Source organism: Papaver somniferum, unplaced genomic scaffold (assembly GCF_003573695.1).
Source record: "Papaver somniferum cultivar HN1 unplaced genomic scaffold, ASM357369v1 unplaced-scaffold_84, whole genome shotgun sequence".
NCBI lineage: Eukaryota > Viridiplantae > Streptophyta > Magnoliopsida > Ranunculales > Papaveraceae > Papaver > Papaver somniferum.
The window spans coordinates 255,793-275,622 of NW_020651415.1; the positions used below are offsets into that span (position 1 = coordinate 255,793).

A 19,830-nucleotide genomic window follows, 5' to 3' on the forward strand; every position below is an offset into this window, starting at 1 on the left:
TGGCAGAGTTTTTATTATCCTACTGATACCTGGTTACCTGGTGGGAAAATTGGGCTCAATAAAAGAACTAATGAAACAAAGTTCCTCACTTCATGGAGAAACAAAGGAGATCCAGCTAACGGAATATTCAGCCTAGAATTGGACTCAACTGGAATCAGTCAGTCTCTGAAATGGAACAAGTCCAAACTCTATTGGACAAGTAGGGAATGGGATGAAAGATTAAAATCCTTTGCTTTAGCTCAGGAGTTGGGATCAAATTACATTTACAATGTTAGTTACATTTCAAATGAAAATGAGAGTTACTTTACGTATAGTCTGTATGATGAATCAATTCTTTCAAGATTTGTGTTAGATGTTTCTGGCCAAATTAAGCAATTTGTATGGTCAGATACAACTCGAGAGTGGGACTGAGTTTGGTCTCAGCTTTGTGATGTTTATGGTATCTGTGGACGGTTTGGCAGCTGTAAGGTGGATACTCAGAAGTGCGAGTGTTTTCCTGGTTTTGTTGAGCGTTCTCTTTCAGATTGGAATCTTCAGGATCCAACTGGTGGGTGTCTTAGGAATACGTCTTTGCAATGTGAGAGTAAAGTTGTTTTTTTAGCAATTCCAACCTTGAATTTGCCTGATAATCCCAAGTCTCAGCAAGTCGATAGCACTGAAGAATGCAAATCAGCTTGCCAGAGTACATGTTCTTGCAATGCTTTTACTTATGCTTATGCTTATGCTTATGGAGACAGTGGGTGTCAATTATGGGAGGGAGATATCTGGAATACCAAAAATATATCTGACAGCAAAGCAGGGAATCTCTATCTCAGACTTGCAAATCGCACTGAAGGTAAGAAATATGTTCTAAGAATAACGTCCCATTTTCTGGGGGATTTCTTCGTAACACATTTATTTAGTAAAATATATCTCTGCATTTTTTTTTAATTAGTTAAACATCATAACCCACGATAACTAATTTATCAACTAACATCATCTAGTGTTGACAATGGATTTGCAGTCTTGAGTCTCCCTTAAATATTTCACTATTTTATCCCCAGTTTTATTATACTCTGTGCTTACTTCTTCAGAAATTTTATTAACAAAAAGAAAGGCGGTAATTTGGAAGACCATACTTGTAATAGTCTCTTTGGTGGTAACTATCATGGGCGTATTAGGATACATTTATCTGTGCAAGAGGACTGAGCTTAACGAAACAGGTAAATACTTTCTCCTGTTTTTGGCTGGGGATGTTGCATCAAACCAGAAACTGCTAATTTTATTATGGACTATTGAATTTTAGCCCCTGTCACTGGTGAATTCTGGTTAGCTATGTTTATCAGTTAGGTTGACCAATCACCTCTTCAAATTTTTTCCCATGTTCATAAATACCCAGGAATGTTAAATGGACTCCAGGGGCTGTTGATTGATTTGTTGAAAACCAAGGCTACCTACAAAGGCACTTCAACTACAAGTATGTTTAATGATTATAAAACTGAAGGAGAAACACAGGAAACTCAAATATTTGCCCATGCTTGTTTAGCCATAGCTACAAACAATTTCTGCTTGGAAAATAAATTGGGACAAGGAGGATTTGGGCCAGTTTATAAGGTGCGTTTATGTTTGCTTGTTAATTTATTATACTAATAATTATGCACATTTCTATTTATAAAACACAACCTTACTTGAATAGCTATATGTGCATTGGAGGATGTTTTTTAGGGTATATTACAAAACGGGCAGCAAATAGCAGTGAAAAGGCTGTCAAAAAGCTCTGGACAGGGTATTGAAGAGTTCAAGAAAGAGGTCGTATTGATCTCTAAACTTCAACACCCTAACCTTGTGAAGCTGCTTGGTTGCTGCATCGAGGGAGAAGAGAACATGTTAATTTATGAGTACATGCCCAATAAAAGCCTAGATGCATTTCTATTTGGTTTGTTTCTTTTCTAACTGATATTCTATACTGTCAAATATCCTTTCACCGTACTTGAAGGCGGGCCTTGCATTTTGAAATCAGCAGTCAAATAATTTCCAACTTTTTTGTATTTCACATTTGGAGATTTGTTGTCTGTACTGGTTGCAGATCCAAGTAACAAAGCACGCCTAGATTGGGGTAAGCGATTCAAAATTATTGGAGGGATTGCTCGTGGCCTACTTTACCTTCATCGTGATTCTAGACTAAGAGTTATTCATAGAGATCTCAAAGTCAGTAATGTTCTATTGGATGAAGACATGATCCCGAAAATCTCAGACTTCGGAATGGCAAGGATGTTTGGCAGAAATCAAACCACGGACAATACTAGCCGCGTCGTTGGGACGATGTGAGCATCATTTATTCCTAATCATCCTATTAAATTTCGATAACCATCCTACTCTACTATGTAACGTGTCTTTGCAAACAAATGCAGTGGTTATATGTCTCCAGAGTATATGATTGAAGGGACATTTTCGGAGAAGTCTGACGTCTTTAGTTTTAGTGTGTTAGTCCTTGAAGTTGTTAGCGGTAAGAGAAATGACAGCTTTTACGATCCTGAACAACCTTTAAACCTTCTACTTAATGTAAGTGTTGTATATCCATGAATTCCTCGGTATATTATGTCAACGTATAGTTGAACTTGTACAATGAAAATTTGTTGTATTCTATAAATGTGTTGATGAACTTACAAATTTTGAAATTTTTGCTTCAGGCTTGGAGGCTTTGGAATGAAGGAAAATGGTCAGAGATTGTGGACGAGGATTTGGGTAATTTGCATTCTCCATTTCAAGTGATGAAATGTATACATATTGGACTGTTATGTGGACAGAATAGGGCTGCAGATAGGCCAACCATGGATGAAGTGGATACCATGCTCTGCACTGATACTGATCGTCCAGCTCCAAAAGAACCTCCATATACTTTCCCAGCATCATCAGATAAGCCTGGCATTCCACCTATCCACTGCTCACATAACAATGTCACGTTGACCACGGTTGCAGGGCGATAGGGTATTCCAACAGCTGAGAATTATATCAAATGTTCACTCATTGGAATTTGTATTAAGTTTGCATCAAGTACCTTATTTCGGAAATACAAACTTTCATTCCGTAAGCTGAGCTTACATATGCACCCGTACAATAAAGGCAGCTTTATTAGGCGCATTTTATGTGTTCCATGAATAGTCTGTCTTGATATCAATTTTTCGATTTATTAGTTCGCTGCCATTCACACTTCTCTTGGCTTTCAACTTCTGGAAAGTTGTTCTACGTCTTCAAAAGCAGAAGCCGTTCTTTCTCCTCTCAACGAAGAGAATGAGATAATGGAATTTTGATCAAAGTGCAACTAATAGTAGGAGGATCGTGAACACTGTGCAACTAATGAGGAAAAAGTTTCAAGGGTAAAATAGGGAGGTAATTAACTGAAAACTAGACTGTGACTGTCACTGCAACTAAGCCAGCGAAATTCCATTTTCAGTTCCAGATTTTTTTTTCTTCCTCTACAGCATGGATAGCGATCAAATCGCTGCTTTTACTAGTCTATCTGAATCTGTTTTATCTCTATCTCTCTATCTAAATTTGAATGAATCTAATCGTAATTTTTTTTTGAAATTTGCCAGAATCCGAGGCGCGGTTGAAGTATTCGAATGAGAACCAGCAACATTGTTGCTTTTGTCAAGAGGAAAGGTTCCAGACAAGACAACATAGTCAGACATTTAGAATATAATGCTTGTGATGATACATCCATCTACCTTCATCACCATCAACTACACCTTCACCACATAAAAATTCAAAAGTATGATGCAATTTCATGGGGACTCGATGGCCCATGCTTCCTCCTCTGGTGCCAAACTTAAGGGGTCTACACGAACTATGAAAAAGCAATCATGTAGACTCTAGATTTACACCATATAGGATGTTTTTCTTGGAAGGGTGGAAAATTTTAAATTTAGAAAGGTCAATCAATATAACCTCCAATAGCAGATGAATGATGTTGATGATTTTAAAATGTAAAGAGAGACGCCACCGCCAAGGGATTGCAGGAATGAGATGCGCATGGGTGGTGATGATGATACAACCGAAGTTAAGACAAACCCAGTAAGCAGTAATTTAATTCTGTCAAAACAATAAACAACTTCATGAAATTTCAACATAAGTTGATCAATTGGAATGGGCAAATTTATTTCCTTGACCAGTTTTACTTACATGAATGTAATTCAGTCAACTATATTTATATGGTTGTCCTCTGCGGTGACCTAAATTTGACCACTTAAGTGAAGACACAATTTCTAGATGATAATCAAATCGACAGAAAACTTGACTAAAAGTCTTTGGTGGGACAAAGAAATAGACATACCTAGCCATACGAAGTTTCCATTAACCCCTTCCTCACTTCGTTTTTTTTGTTCAGAGGAGAAGAAAAGTAATCAGATCCATTGAATCATATAGTATTTGTAGTTGAGCATTCAAGGGAAAGTGAAATCTTAGCCATATTATACTTGGTTGCAATTAGGACAAGTCATGCAAATCTAGTCTTCTTCAAAGCTCTTTACTTCGCCAACGGTTGTGCAAATGGTGCTACCTTACGTAGAATTTATGCCAAGGTAGGTTCCATTATTAACTTCACTTAAAATTACAGAAACACTTATTAGAACACGAACTGAAAAGAAAAAATTATCAAACAAAGTTACTAATTACTTATTACACCTAGGCTTTTTAGGAGCATTATCAGTTATCAACATCATGAACTGACTACAGGAACCGCTGCTGCTGCAACTGTTCCTTTCTTCTTCCATAGTTTTTCACGTTTCTCAATTGAGACAGTGAATGGCTCGAAGAAACCTCTTAGTTGCATTAGTTTCCGTTCTGTTAATCCTTAATGTTGCAGGTTAGTATTCATATCCTCTGTATCTTAGATATTGGACTTAATTACTCTGTGTCTTCCTCTGCTTCATCTTTGTAAGACATTTTTTGAAAGAAATGTTTGATCTAATGTGATGTTTGATTATCTAATGCTAAATTTTGTTGTTATGATCTTTTCAGGGGTATTTTCGGCAACATTTACTATTATAAACAAGTGTATGCAAACATTATGGCCAGGAATACTATCAACTACTACATCTCCTCTTAACACAACAGGAATTCAATTACAGAAAGATGAATCTAGAATTCTAACCGTTCCGTCGTCATGGTCAGGTCGGTTTTGGGGTAGAACCAATTGCAGTCAAGAATCAACAGGGAATTTTTCTTGCATATCAGGTGATTGTGGTTCAGGAGAAGTTGGATGTTCAGGACTACCTGGAAAACCACCAACCACACTAGCTGAATTCACATTAAACACAGCTTCGGGGAGTGATTTCTACGATGTTAGTCTCGTAGACGGTTTTAATCTGCCGATGTTGGTGGTTCCTGAAGGTGGAAAAAGTGGGAATTGTAGTACCACTGGGTGTGTTGTGGATTTGAATGAAATTTGCCCACCTGAATTAGAAGTAACGAGCAAAGATGGTAGCCATATTGGTTGCAAAAGCGCATGTGATACCTTTGGTGCTCCTCAGTATTGTTGTACTGGCGCATATGGAAATCCTAATACCTGCAAACCAACTTCCTACTCTAAGTTTTTCAAGAATGCTTGTCCTCGTGCTTATAGCTACGCGTATGACGATATCACGAGCACTTTCACCTGTAGATCTGCGAATTACGTTATCACTTTCTGCCCTCCATTACCCACCATGTAAATTCAATTAGGTTTTGTACTTGCATTAAAATTGTACAGCCGTCAATTGTCACTACCAGTAGTGTCTGTCGAATTTAGATTGGTATTCATCAAAAAAAAATTTCTATGTTGTTGCAGGAATAATGGCCAAAGCCCAGAGACAGTAGCAGCTAATAACATCTCTGCCGGTGAAACTCTAAGCCCTCTTCAAACAATTACATCCAAAGATGGCAGCTTCAAGATGGGTTTATTCACACCAGGTATTTATAATTACTACATTGGTATCTGGTATAGCATTGACAAAATCTCGGTGCAAACAGTAGTCTGGGTGCCTAATAGAGATAAACCCATTAGAGATCCAACATCTTCAGAATTTAAACTCTTAGAAAACGGTAATCTAGTTCTCTACGACCCATCCAAATCCTTAATCTGGTCTACTAATTCAGCATTAAGTACTTCAAATACAACTGAGGCAGTTTTAGGTGATGATGGGAATCTTGTTATCAGAGATTCGTCTAGTCCGTCTGTTGTGTATTGGCAGAGTTTTGATCATCCAACTCATACTTGGTTACCTGGTGGTAAAATAGGGTTGATCAAAAAAACTAATGAAATTCAGGTACTTACTTCATGGAAAAATCCATATGATCCAGCTCCGGGAATTTTCAACCTGGAATAGGACCCAACTGGAATCAGTCAGTATATTATAAAATGGAACAAGTCCAAAGTGTATTTGACAAGTGGGGAATGGAGTGAACAAGCACAAAACTTTCCTTTAGTCCCAGAGATGGGATCAAATGACATTTACAATTTTAGCTACATTTCAAATGAAGATGAGAGTTACTTTACTTATAATCTTATTAATAATTCAATCCTTGCGATATTTGTATTGGATGTGTCTGGCCAAAACAAGCAGTATACTTTGAGGAATTTGATTTGGTCTCAGCCGATGAGCCGAAACAATTTTGTGATGTTTATGGTATCTGTGGACCTTTTGGCAACTGTAACCAGGATACATTAAAGTGTGAATGTTTGCCTGGTTTTCTCGGTTTCAACTGGTGGGTGTATTAGGAATTCGTCTTGGCAGTGTGTCCTTCAAAATGGTTTTTCACCAATTCCAACCTCGAACATGCCTGAGGATCCCCAATCTCGAGAAGTCAATAGCGCGGAAAACTGCAAATCAGCTTGCCAGAAAACATGTTCATGCTTATGAGAACACTAGTTGTCAATTATGGGAGGGAGATATGTTGAATATCAAACAACAATCAGCTGTTATGGCAGGGGATCTCTTTCTCAGACTTGCAGATTCTGAAATTCAAACCAACGGTAAGTAATGTGTTAAAATTATAAAATACCAAGTGCAACTAGAGCTGACTAAGACAATTGAGCTGCTTGTTCTCCTTAACATTATGGTATTATAGTGGTTGTCCTTGCATAATTTTGTTCTTAAATCTTCGGATTTTACAGTCAGAACCAGAAAGGTGGTAATTTGGAAGATCATTGTACCTGTAATAATCTCTTTTGCAGCAATTACAATGTGCGCATTAGGATATATGTATCTGCGCAAGAGGAATAAGGTTAATGTAAGAGGTAAATAACTTCTCCTTCGTATTGGCTATGGATATTGCATCACTACAGAACAAGTCTGCTAATCTTTATAGGAATGTCACCAATGAATTCAGGCTAGTTGTATATATGAATTATGTTGATTAATAATCTCTTCACTTTCCTCCATTGCTCATGAATACTCAGGAATATTAAAAGGACTCCGAGGGATGTTGAAAGATCTGTTGAAAACCAAGACTACCAAGAACGAAACTCCAATTACAAACATGCTTAATGATTTTAAAACTGAAGGAGAAGAACAAGAATTACAAATATTTAACCTTGCTATTTTAGCCATTGCTACAAACGACTTCAGCTTGAATAATAAATTGGGACAAGGAGGTTTTGGGCCAGTTTATAAGGTATGTTGATATATGTTTATGATAGATGTTATGGTGAACTTATCACACATTTCTTTTACAAGAATCTCAATATATGCATTCGAGTATGGTTTATAGGGTAAATTATAAAACGGGCAGCAAATAGCAGTCAAAAGGCTGTCGAAAAGCTCTGGACAGGGAATTGAAGAGTTCAAAAATGAGGTAGTATTGATATCCAAACTTCAACATCGCAACCTTGTGAAGCTGCTTGGTTGCTGCATCGAAGGACAAGAGAACATGTTAATATATGAGTACATGCCCAACAGAAGCCTTGATGCATTTCTATTCGGTTTGTTTCTTTTATCAGATGAAATACAAATACATGAATCCTTCTTGAAGTCTGGCCTTGCATGTTTAACATTTTCAAATTTTCTGTCAAATTAGCTCCAACGTTCACATATTTTTTACATTCATTATGAGTCTGTTTCTCACCACATCTGCCACCACAACTAATTCTAGGATTCTGTGCTGATGGCAGATCCAGGGAACAAAGCATGCCTTGATTGGGATAAACGGTTTAGTATTATTTGCGGGATTGCTCGTGGGCTTCTTTACCTTCATCGTGATTCTCGACTAAGAGTTATTCATAGAGATCTCAAAGTCAGTAACGCTCTATTGGATGAAGACATGATCCCAAAAATTTCAGACTTCGGAATGGCACGAATATTCGGCGGGAACCAAACTATGGATAATACTAGCCGAGTAGTTGGTACAATGTGAGCAACTGAGCACCATGTTTTCCTTAACATCCCTTTAAATATCAATTAGTTATCTAGTCGTCTACTATAAAACTCTTCTTTGCAAACAAATGCAGGGGATATATGGCTCCGGAGTATATGATTGGAGGGACATTTTCGGAGAAGTCTGACGTTTTTAGTTTTGGAGTGCTAGTATTAGAAGTTTTGAGCGGGAAGAGAAATAATATCTTCTACAATCCCGAACAACCTTTAAATCTTCTACTTCATGTAAGTTAAATAACCATTAATTTCTCAGTGTTAAGGAACTTATATATTTTGACATTTTTGTTTCAGGCTTGGAGACTTTGGAATGAAGGCAAATGGTCAGAGATTGTCGATAAGGACTTAGATGATCTGTATTCTCCATCTGAAGTGATGAAATGCATACATATTGGGCTGTTATGTTGTCAGAATAGAGCAATAGATAGGCCAACCATGGCTGAAGTTGATTTCATGCTTAACTATGAAACTGATCGTCCATCTCCCAAAGAACCTCCATATAGTTTCCCAGCATCATCAGATGAACTGGTAATACAATGACACTATCAGATGAACTGGTAATAAAAAGGAGAAAAGCTAATATTCATCGGATATAGCGAGGAGTCTAAAGCCTATAGACTTCTAAAGCCAGATACAAAGGAACTGGTAATATCAAGAGATGTTATCTTTGATGAATTCAAAGCTTGGGATTGGAATGATGAATCAGATAACCATGAGTCTCCACTACTCATCGAAGAAGAGCCAGATCTGCCACACAAAGAAGAAAACACTCCACCAGCAAGTCCGAGATCTCCTAGTCCAACACAACAAAGTCCAAGTTCATCTGAATCAAGTGCCCCACCTATAAAGGTGCATTCCTAAGAGATATTTATAATCTATCTAATTGTGCATTTATAGCACTAGAACCTCAAAAAAATGAGGAAGCGACAAAAGAAGAAAAATGGAGAAACGCCATGGACGAAGATGTGAGTAATCGAGAAAAATAAGACATGAGATCTTGTTAATCAGCCAATTGACAAAGAAATAATTGGTCTGAAATGGGTCTACAAGACAAAATATAATTAAGATGGATCAATTCAGAAGCACAAGGCAAGGATAGTTGCAAAAGGATATTCCCAGCAACCAGGAATTGACTACAACGAGACATTCGCTCCAGTCGCTCGCATGGAAACAATCCGGATGGTGTTAGCTTTGGCAGCTCAACTAAAAATGAAAGTATACTAATTCGACGTAAATTCGGCGTTCCTAAACGGAGAACTTGAAGAAGAGGTGTACGTTGAACAACCTCAAGGATATATCCGAAAAGGAAAAGAAAAAAATGGTATATTGTCTCCGCAAAACACTATACGGTCTTAAGCAAGCACCGCATGCATGGAACAGCAAAATCGACAAGTATTTCCGAGATAATGGATTTGAGAAAATTCCAAGTGAGCCATCAATCTACATCAGAAAATAAGATACGAACTTCCTAATTGTTTGTCTCTACGTTGATGATTTAACTTATGCCAGTACAAAACAAGAGATGGCGGAAAAATTTAAGAAGGAGATGATGAAAGAATATGAGATGACAGACTCAGGACTTATGCGATATTTTCTTGGGATTCAAGTAAAACAATCTCCAGAAGAAATATTCATTTCTGAAGAAAAATATGTAGAAGACTTGCTGAAAAGGTTCAACATGATGGATTGCAAACCAATTGCAACTCCAATGGGTACCAATGAGAAATTGGTAAAAAATGATTGAGCAACAAAAGTTGATCCAACCTTATTCAGAAGTCTAGTTGGCTCACTGATCTACTTGACAAATACAAGGCCAGACATCGTCAATGCAACCAGCATTGTTTCTCGATTTATGAGCGAGCCAAGCAAGTTACATTGTGCTGTCGCGAAGAGAATTCTTCGATATATCAAGGGAACAAAGAATTTTGGCATCAAGTATACAAGAGAAAAAGATAATGATTTAATTGGCTTCACAAATAGCGATTGGGCAGGTTCCATTAAAGACCGCAAGACTACATCAGGCTATGTTTTCTGCATAGGCACAAAAGTTATCTCTTGGAGTTCTAAAAAACAAAATACAATGACACTATCATCATCCGAAGCAGAGTACATAGCAACAACAAGTGCAGCATGTGAAGCAGTATGGTTGAGAAGAATAATGACCGACCTACAACAAAGGCAAAAGAAACCAACGATTATCTACTGTGACAATATGTCTACAATTGCAATGACAAAGAATCCAGTCTTCCACGGACGAACGAAGCACATAGAGCTACGACACCACTTCATCAGAGAGCTGGTCGAAAACAAGGAAATTGAGCTCCAATTTTGCCTAACACAAGAACAAAATGCCGACATCTTCACAAAAGCAGTCGCAGTGGACAAATTCAATCATTTTAGAGAAAAGCTTAACATCACAAATTAAGAGGGGGTGTTAAAAACATAAGTTAATCTGTGATTATTCTAGAAATCCCAATAAGTAAAGCCCAATAATCATCTACACTAAATAAAACCCAACACATGCTAGAATCTTCTAGGCCTTCTTGACATCAAGTGTTATCTAGAGAATTCTTTCTCTAGAATTTTCTTGTAATATCTAAGTGAAGAGTGTAAAGAAGAGTTTAGATAGAACTATCGAGAGAAGTAAGTGGTTGGTGTGCAAGCCTATAAATAGGCAACAATGGTTCACTTGCAAACCATCAAAAACTCAAGAGAGTAAACAAGAGTTAGAGTGAGAGCTAGAGTTAGAGTAAGAGCCAAAGTGCCTCTTTGTAAACAACTAGTGTAAGCCAAAGTTGCTACACAAGCCTCTTGTAACATTTTCATTTTCATATTAATCAAAGCCTCACTTTCCAATTAACCAAACTCTCTTCCCAAATCATTTCCATAAACTCATCACACTTTCGCATTGCGCCAACACTTGTCATCGCTGGAACACTTGGTTGTACACTAAGTAATATTGAAGAGATCAGAAGTCATCTTGTGCTCATTTTCATTAATAGCGAGTCAACTGGACCTAATGTTAAGTCGATAGCTATGGTGATTTTCTTTACCTTCATAGTTTTTGGTGGTCATGGAACTTGTTTTTGTCATTTACTCCCGTAACTTGTGCATCCTCGGTGTATGCTAGAATTTTGTATTTTCGGAATGATTGTGAGCATATGCCAAGCATATATCCTTTTTAACGTTAGTTTACTTTTCGTCTCTAACGTCAGTAGTTAAGGACTTAGTGTCACGGCTTGCATCTATTTCATGGTAAGTCCTTTAAACTGTTACCTACACATAACAGGTATTTCTCTCCATGGCCTGGTGTCAAATTTGACAAGTTTTTTGATATGTTATTTTACTTGCAGATCAGCCCCAAGTAGAAGTTATCAATTGTTATGACTGTATACCCCACAAATGATTATTTTTTTTTGTTTTGCATCTGGTACAAGCATTCGGTTTTGACTTGCTATGGGCAGGTTGTTGAACTTAACAGCGAGAGGAATTGGGTTTAAGAGTTCGCACACTGTTTTATCATATGGTATTCCTACTATCCCTGCTCCTTCTGTTTTTACTTGTTATACGATGCAGAAAGCTTAGTGTACCTTTGTTTCTGAATTTTAATGTTCTTCGATTTTAGATGGAGAAAATGGTCTATTTCGTTGCGCAATGATAAAGTCTGAAGATGTGTAATGACGTCAAGTGAGTAAAGAAAACTTGCATCGTTTGTTGTTTTTGTAGCTTGATCATCTAACATTTACACTACCGAATCACGAAATAAAACAATCTCTTTTCACTCTATTACTATCTTGTTTGCAGAACATTTTTTGTTTAAGCAAGACGGTTGTAACAACTGGGTGGGTTTCAAAGCTGTGTTTGCAGATGTCAGGCCATTGATTGATGGGCAAACACTTTGTGTATTTGAAATTTCTTTTTAAGTTGAAGACATCCAATCTAAGATATTTTTTTTTTCTCTGCAAAATTATGTAAGATTTCCTTGTGTAATTTGGAGTAAATAGATATCTTCCAAATGGCAAGTATTGTTGTACTGTACCATATGATTTTTGTGATATGTTTCTTAGGTTGTAGCAATACTTCCGAAATATCTTTTCATTGAAAACGGCCTGCAAATATGGGTAATTTTGGCCTGAAAATGTTGCAGGGAACTCCAGTTGACTAGGTCAACGGCGGATTGACCTGACTTTTTTTCTGTTTGAAAAAATTAGCAACCATTGTCAACTGTTGCTAAATTGTGAACCAGAATAACAAAATCCGGACTGGCTAAATTGATTCGTTCTAATTATTTGGTTCCGAATTGCGCAACGGATTCGAGGTTGCCAATTTCTAATTTCGCAACTGCTTGAAGCTGTTGCGACAATAATATAGCAACAGCTAGAAGTTGTTGCTAAACATTTTCGCAACAGCCGTTGCCGTTGCAAACCCGGAAAAAGTCCTGGGTGAACCGAGAACATTTGCGAAAAAATTTCGCAATGCTTGGATGCCGTTTCAAAAGATATAACGCCACGTTTCGCAAGAGCTGGCTGCTATTGCAAGTCCATTTTGCAATTGCTGCTTTGCGTTGCTAATTGCGAATGAAACCAAGGTCAAAACATAGAAGGTTACATACACGTTAGAGCATCCAAATTACTCCAACCTAAACGAGGATCGACATACTTCAAAGTATCGTTATCGCAAGACCGTAAGATTACTAGTTTCTCAACCAAATAAATACTTTCTGTTGCACACTTGTGTCAGACCTCCAAAAACCCTTCCATTCCTCTCCTTCCTAAAAATCCAACATATTGCGTATTGTGAGAATTATCATACATCGTTTCCTCTACCCTGCAGTACATTCATCGACCACGCTTCAAACAATTGAAGCAACGTCCTTGGCATAGGCTAAGCCATATTATACGTATTAATGAAATACCTCCAAATCTTAATGAGTAGTGACAGTGCATGAACATTTGGTTTTCCCACTGTCTTCACTGCACGAAACACACAGATCGCTAGCAATGACTATACCACAACGACACAACATATCCCTGGTTGGAAAGGGTCGTGGAATGTATCCCAAAGCATAAAACTTACATTGTTGGTTCCTTTACAAAGAAACTTATTGAATCCCCTCATCCAGACCACATGTAAAAATTTCATAACACCTCTACGAGCTAAAAATTTTCATCATCTCCATTTCGTCAGCCGACTCCACCAGCTTAGGAATGTGCTAAATCTCGCCTTAATAGATCCCATTATAGTTGCTCAATCAAGTTTAAGGGTCTCTTGAACTCACAGAACCAATCTCCATTTACTAACATTTCAGAAATACCCGTATCATTCACCCTGGCGGCCTGGAATACAACCAGGAACAAGTCTTGCAATCTTCCCAAACTAGCCATTGGTTCTTCCAAAAACGAATGCTTTTCCTCTTTCAGACCGTGAATCTTCCCATGCTCTTTACTGTTGGCACCATGTTGGTTATGTTTTTGCATAGACTCCTACCTCGTAGCTTATTATCCACGTCAGTGATTAAGAATTCGTAACCATTATATTACGCAGTGCTGGCTGCATTGAATGAAGTGTTTGATTTAAATCAATTTCGTGTAGGAAACGAAATACGGGCCCTAACCATGAATAAAACTAGATTAAGACATGTTAAGCATGATATTCATGATAAAACAAGTAATTTATGGGTTGATCACTTCATGACTCATAACATTAATTCAAAATATTATTATTTTAATGGATAAAGAATATTACATTAGTTGTAAGCCTAACAAGCTATGCTCCAACAACATATTACTACATTAATTAAACAGGTTGTTGTGCTAGCTTACCAGCGAGCCTCATAAATAACCTAGTCAAAAAATCGATGCAATTTATGGGGCTGAGATTGTGTCACAAGGGATGCAAACTAACATTAATAGCCTTTTTTTTTCTTTTTTTTTGAAGCATAACATTAATAGTAGTAGACTTTCCAACGATTTTGTTTTTGGTAACTTTCCAACGAATTTTTATAATCCCAAAAGGTTCCGATATCCTTTTCTTCATTATTGTTATTAATTAGTAATAATAAAATTTTATAATAATAGATGTTTAAGATCGAATTCTTTATTCAACAATAAAAAATTGAAGAGATATTTTAATTAATTTATTATTAAAACCTGATTAACCTCTTCGACGTAGAAAGGAGCGTATGCGTGAGGAAATTGTCCGATTGCTTTGTCGCAGGACAGGCCAACTAATATCAAGCCTCTTGATTTCAAATCAATATGATCGGAACGTACAGGGATACCGACAAATCAAACCTCTTTACGTGATCCACTGGATTGGTAACCTGCTGTAAAATCTGGGAAGCCCCTGCTACAGTTTTGCAAATCACAGTATAAATGAGACAAAAATGGGAACCCTAATTAATTACCTCAAAGATGAACAAATCTTCTTCCGGTTGTTGACATGTACGCACAGAATAACCGAGAACCTTCTCAGACGAGCACAGCTGTGAGTTAATCAGCTCTTCGAGACTTCGATGGATCAGGTTGGCGTGGATTTGATTATAACTCAAGGTGATCGAATCAAATCTTTTTAGTCAAACTGCAAGTAACATGTGCAAGTAATATCATTATCAATGTGCAAGCTGTTTACACAAATTTGTATTTTCTTAAGAGACATGATTATTTGAGCAAAATAGGATTTGATTGGAAAAAAGGATTTCAAACAGGGATTTAAGATTCATTCCTATATAAATTAATTGTCAGACCCGCTGTCATGTCACAACCTACGACAGTCAACCAATGTCAAGTCTTTTCGCTGTATATCTTTTGGCTCCAAATTCGGTAAATTACGGGGAGTGCTACACCTACTGCATCCCTCTACCGCAAAACATCCCGATAGAAAATCCGATAGTTTAAGATCACCTTCTCTGTATTGGGATTACTAGCGAGTGAAAGTGGGGCCAGGTGCTGTGAGAGGCGGGATTCTTGTTGGGAGAATGAATCGGTGAGGCTAGCATTTCCGGTAACTTAACCCATCTGAGTGCAGAAAATAACATGCATGTCTAATCATCTATAGAGACATGCGGCCCTTGCATGTAAGGCTGTACCGATATTAATTGCGGGGATTTTATTGCTAAATTGGAAGCCACTATTACACAAGCTACTTGGTGGACAGAACCGACACTCACACGAATATTGCTCACCATCACGGTGGCACAAACGTTGATAAGTTAAATTGGAGTCAATCGTAACCCAGATGATAATACTGAATTTGTAAAGAAAGGGGAAGGGGAAGATGATAGTACGAAACTCACGATGATGATGGGTGAAAATGTAAATTTGTCGCATGCGTATGACCACACATATGAGATGTTAAGTATTTAATAGTATTTTTCCACTTTCCTAGATAGATCCCTTAATTATTTCTATTATGGTATAGATCCCCAAATGAAATAGTGAGAATGTGACATATTCCTGAATTTTTCATTTGTTTTCTGTTATTTATTTTTGGGGAATAAGGTTTTTGTCCCCTATATTTTTTTACAATAAAATTCCCTTACCAGTTTTTCAAAAAAAAAAATAAAAAAGAAAATTAGTAATATGATTGCGGTGAATTTTCTTCATTATGGTTAAGAACTATTGTAACTAAGAAACAAATTCCAATGATTATTTAAACAATAAGATTTTGTTAAGAAATTGTGAAATGCCAATTCAATAGTTAAGCTTCTTTCATAGACAAATTAATTAATTGTCAATTCTATTACCTAACAAATGAGGGACCGGTACAAAAAATTTGATCGGGTGATCGTGGATCAAACTACGATTCTTTATTTATTACATAAAATCAAAAGAAATCCTTGACAATTTCATGTCTCTGAAGTATGAATACGACATGGGAAAATATCGTCCGGTTTCTTCAATCATTCAACTCAATAATAGTTCACACGAAATTAAGATAAAAAAACTTAACACCTGGCGGATAGTCTCTCTACTGCATATAAATATAAATTCATTATTCTACCTATCTCATATCGAGTAAAAGTTCGTTCGAGTAGTTGGGATTACCATTCAACTGGGATTCATGTCGAAAGTTAGATTCTTCGTTTTTGTTTGTTTCTTCGTACTACACGCCGTAGAATGTCGAAGTCGCTCATTGCTGCAATACGATGATTTTGTTTCAGATGGTGGGATGAATTCCTATCATGATAAGATGTACATCAAACAGTTGAAGCAGCAAGTTCAAACAACAAATACAACGTTAACTACGACGACTAATTCTGCCGAGGAATTTTGTGAACATATGTATGGGTTCTTACCATGTTCAAGCAATCTCTTAGGACATCTATTTCAGATCATTGTTTATGAGTACTTGTTATTTCTTGGTGAGAGATATGTCACTGAAGGAAGTGAACTTGTGTTCCAAATTCTACCTGGTATTTTTGGTGATTCGGTTTTCGAAATCCTTGGGGCATTCCCTGAATCCATGATGATTGTGGGTAGGTATATATTTTGATTTCGTTTTTTGTGCAAGTGTATATTCATTTTCGCTTGTTTCTAATGAATATATTTTGTTTGATTTTTCAGTGGCAGGACTTTCCAAAAGTAAGGATGTTGCTGAAGAAAAAGTTCTAACTGGTGTCGGGTTGCTTGCTGGATCCACAGTCTTTCTTCTGACTTTCGTCTGGGGAACTTGTGTCATCGTTGGCAGGAACGAAATTCTTTCTGATAATTCACTTTCGAATTTGAATCGGAGAAATAATCGACTAGATGCTAGACGACCATGGATTTCGAAAGTTCGATCTTACATAACTGGTTAGTTCATTCGAAGTCAACGTTGCATTTGTTCAATATTAAATCTTTCGATGTAATCAATATCTTTTCTTAATATACTTTACAGGTTATGGTATTACGACCGATCGAGAAACAAGTTATACTTCAAGGATTATGATTCTATCTATAATTCCATTTGTTCTTATTCAAATACCAGAACTAGTCATCAAGTTATCTTTTGTTCGAGATATCATCACCGTGGTTACGCTAGGCGTGTCCATTGCAATATTCTTTCTTTACTTCCTCTACCAGGTCTTCCAGCCCTGGATCCAAGTTAGACGATTAGAATACGTGAAGCTCGAGTATATAATGACGAATTTCTTGAAACATGCCGAAAAACAAGCTGCCGGAAAACTCTTGGCAGAAGATGGAAGTCCAAATTTACTAATCATAGAAGGGTATTGCTCAATAAATTCAGTTTCATTGTATATTATATTACGTATGGCGTTTTATAATTAATCTGGAATGGCTATTTGAAATGATAGGCTATTTGACAAAGTTGATGCGGACGGCAATGCAAATATATGTCCCTCGGAAATCCGGGAATTGATTAGAGAATTAATAGCCGATGCAAAAGACATGAACGAAGATGATATCATTGCTGAGATAATTAGAGAGTTTGACGAAAATAATGATCAATTGATTTCCAGAGCTGAGTTTGTTAACGGTTTTGCAAAATGGGTTGTTAGGGCTAAGGACTTAAACCAGGTAAAATCCAGATACTATGAGCTAAGTAATACTCCCTCCATCCCAAATTAGATGAGCTAATTATTTTCGAAATTTGTCCTATTAATAGTTGATATTATATCATTTGATAATCATGTGTTTAAAATGCTTTCCAATGATATGAAATGTATGAATATTTGTGGTATAGTTTGAGAGTTAAATCATTTCTAAATTGTGCTACTAGCTCATCTAATCTTGGACGAAGGTAGTACTATTTGGATGCCGGTTTATCCAATACCCTAGTACCTAAACATTAAGCTAGCTGGGGAGCGGCATAGATTCATCAATGAAATTGTGATTCTTCTTTTTGGCAGGAAAAAAAGCAGCTGGAAGAAGCAAAGAGCAACTTACTAATGCAAGGAATTTTAAGACACTTTAAAAATGACGAAAATTTTGAAGGAGATACACCAAATGTATCATTTATCACCAGGTTAGTACTGCTGGTTGCAAACGTTTCGATGACGATATGATCACGACCCTTGATAATCTATCTTAGTACTAATCCTATTACTATTGTTGTTTGGAGTGTAGAATGTTCGAAAGATTTGATATAGATGGGGATAATATTATTTCGCACGAAGAATTACGAGCAACAATACAAGGTATAGATTTTGGAAACCTAGAGATGGATATGGATGATGCCGTCCAAGAGTTGATGAGTGAGTTAGATATCGATGGTGATCAAAAGATAGATAGAGATGATTTCTTTAGTGGTTTCGCCAAGTTTATCAAAGATGCACATGTAAGTAAATGATATTGTTGTCATAGTTTTTACCATGGGTTTGATCGTGAACTGAATACAATGTAATGTTAATTTGATAAATAATTCCAGGTTAAAGCACCAAAGAAAAAGGTTAAGGAAGTGGAAGAAGGAGCTATCGAAAACAAAGCAAAAGCAGCTTGCAAAGCTGCACTACTATTAGTTTTAGGAATTTCACTTCTATCTTTACTTGCTGAACCTCTTGTAGAAGTTGTTCAGAATTTCTCCAATTCCGCGAATATACCATCTTTCTTTGTCTCGTTTGTCTTGTTACCTGTGGCTACTAATACTAGAAGGGCAGTTACAGCCATTGCTTCTGCAAGTCGAAAGAATCCTCGAACTACTTCATTGACTATTTCTGAGGTTCGCATCTCTTTCCTTCTTCTTTTTTCAAGCAAAACTCACATGGAGCAATTATTGGTTGTTTTTCAATAATCTATGCACGTCATTGCGTTTCTTTAGGTGTCCCTCTTGGGTTAATTTGTTTGTTTGTATTTTTGCAGATTTATGCATCGGTCTTCATGAACAATGTGTTGGGATTAATTGCACTTCTATCTATTGTATACGCAAGAGACTTGGAATGGAATTTCTCATCTGAAGTTTTGATAATCCTTGTTATTTGCTTAGTAATGGGGCTTATTTCAAGTTTCCGCACCAGATTCCCAATTTGGTTATCTTTGATAGCATACCTTTTGTACCCATTGTCTCTGCTCATGGTTTACATTCTTAACTCTGTCTTGGAATGGCATTAAAGAGTTCAACATTTCTTGGCTCTCAATATAGAGGAGAGCCAAAAATATTGCGTAAAGTTAATGTAACTAGCCAACTGTGAAGTAATATTGTAACTCTCATTTCTTCCGATATATATTCGCCTGTTATTTTAAAATAAATAATGTCTTCCGTGTGACCTTGTCCTTTGACGGATTAAATTCCAAGCTCTGCTTTGCTTTTGCTAAGGACCTTTATAAAAATTAACTACAAACTATGTAAGGTTCTTAAATGCAGTTGTAAAATTGTTTGGTGATCAACTGACCATACTAATAATCTGTATCTTAAATCGAAACTCGTCAGCACCATGTTCTTTCTTATGGGTTAAAAAAAAAACTCTATGTGCCGGGTTTTTTTCACATCTCCCTCCTGTCTCCTA

The 19,830-nt window shown here is 36.8% G+C and overlaps 1 protein-coding gene across 1 annotated transcript; it reads left to right on the forward strand.

Annotated features, from left to right (window-relative positions):
- Positions 1 to 16,368: 16,368 nt before the first annotated feature.
- Positions 16,369 to 19,546, forward strand: LOC113345948 (sodium/calcium exchanger NCL2-like). The gene is made up of 8 exons (XM_026589585.1): positions 16,369 to 16,863; positions 16,952 to 17,179; positions 17,265 to 17,595; positions 17,683 to 17,905; positions 18,238 to 18,353; positions 18,455 to 18,665; positions 18,756 to 19,046; positions 19,187 to 19,546. The coding sequence occupies exons 1-8, from the start codon at positions 16,449 to 16,451 to the stop codon at positions 19,433 to 19,435; spliced, it is 2,064 nt and encodes a 687-aa protein (XP_026445370.1). The 5' UTR covers positions 16,369 to 16,448; the 3' UTR covers positions 19,436 to 19,546.
- Positions 19,547 to 19,830: the final 284 nt, after the last annotated feature.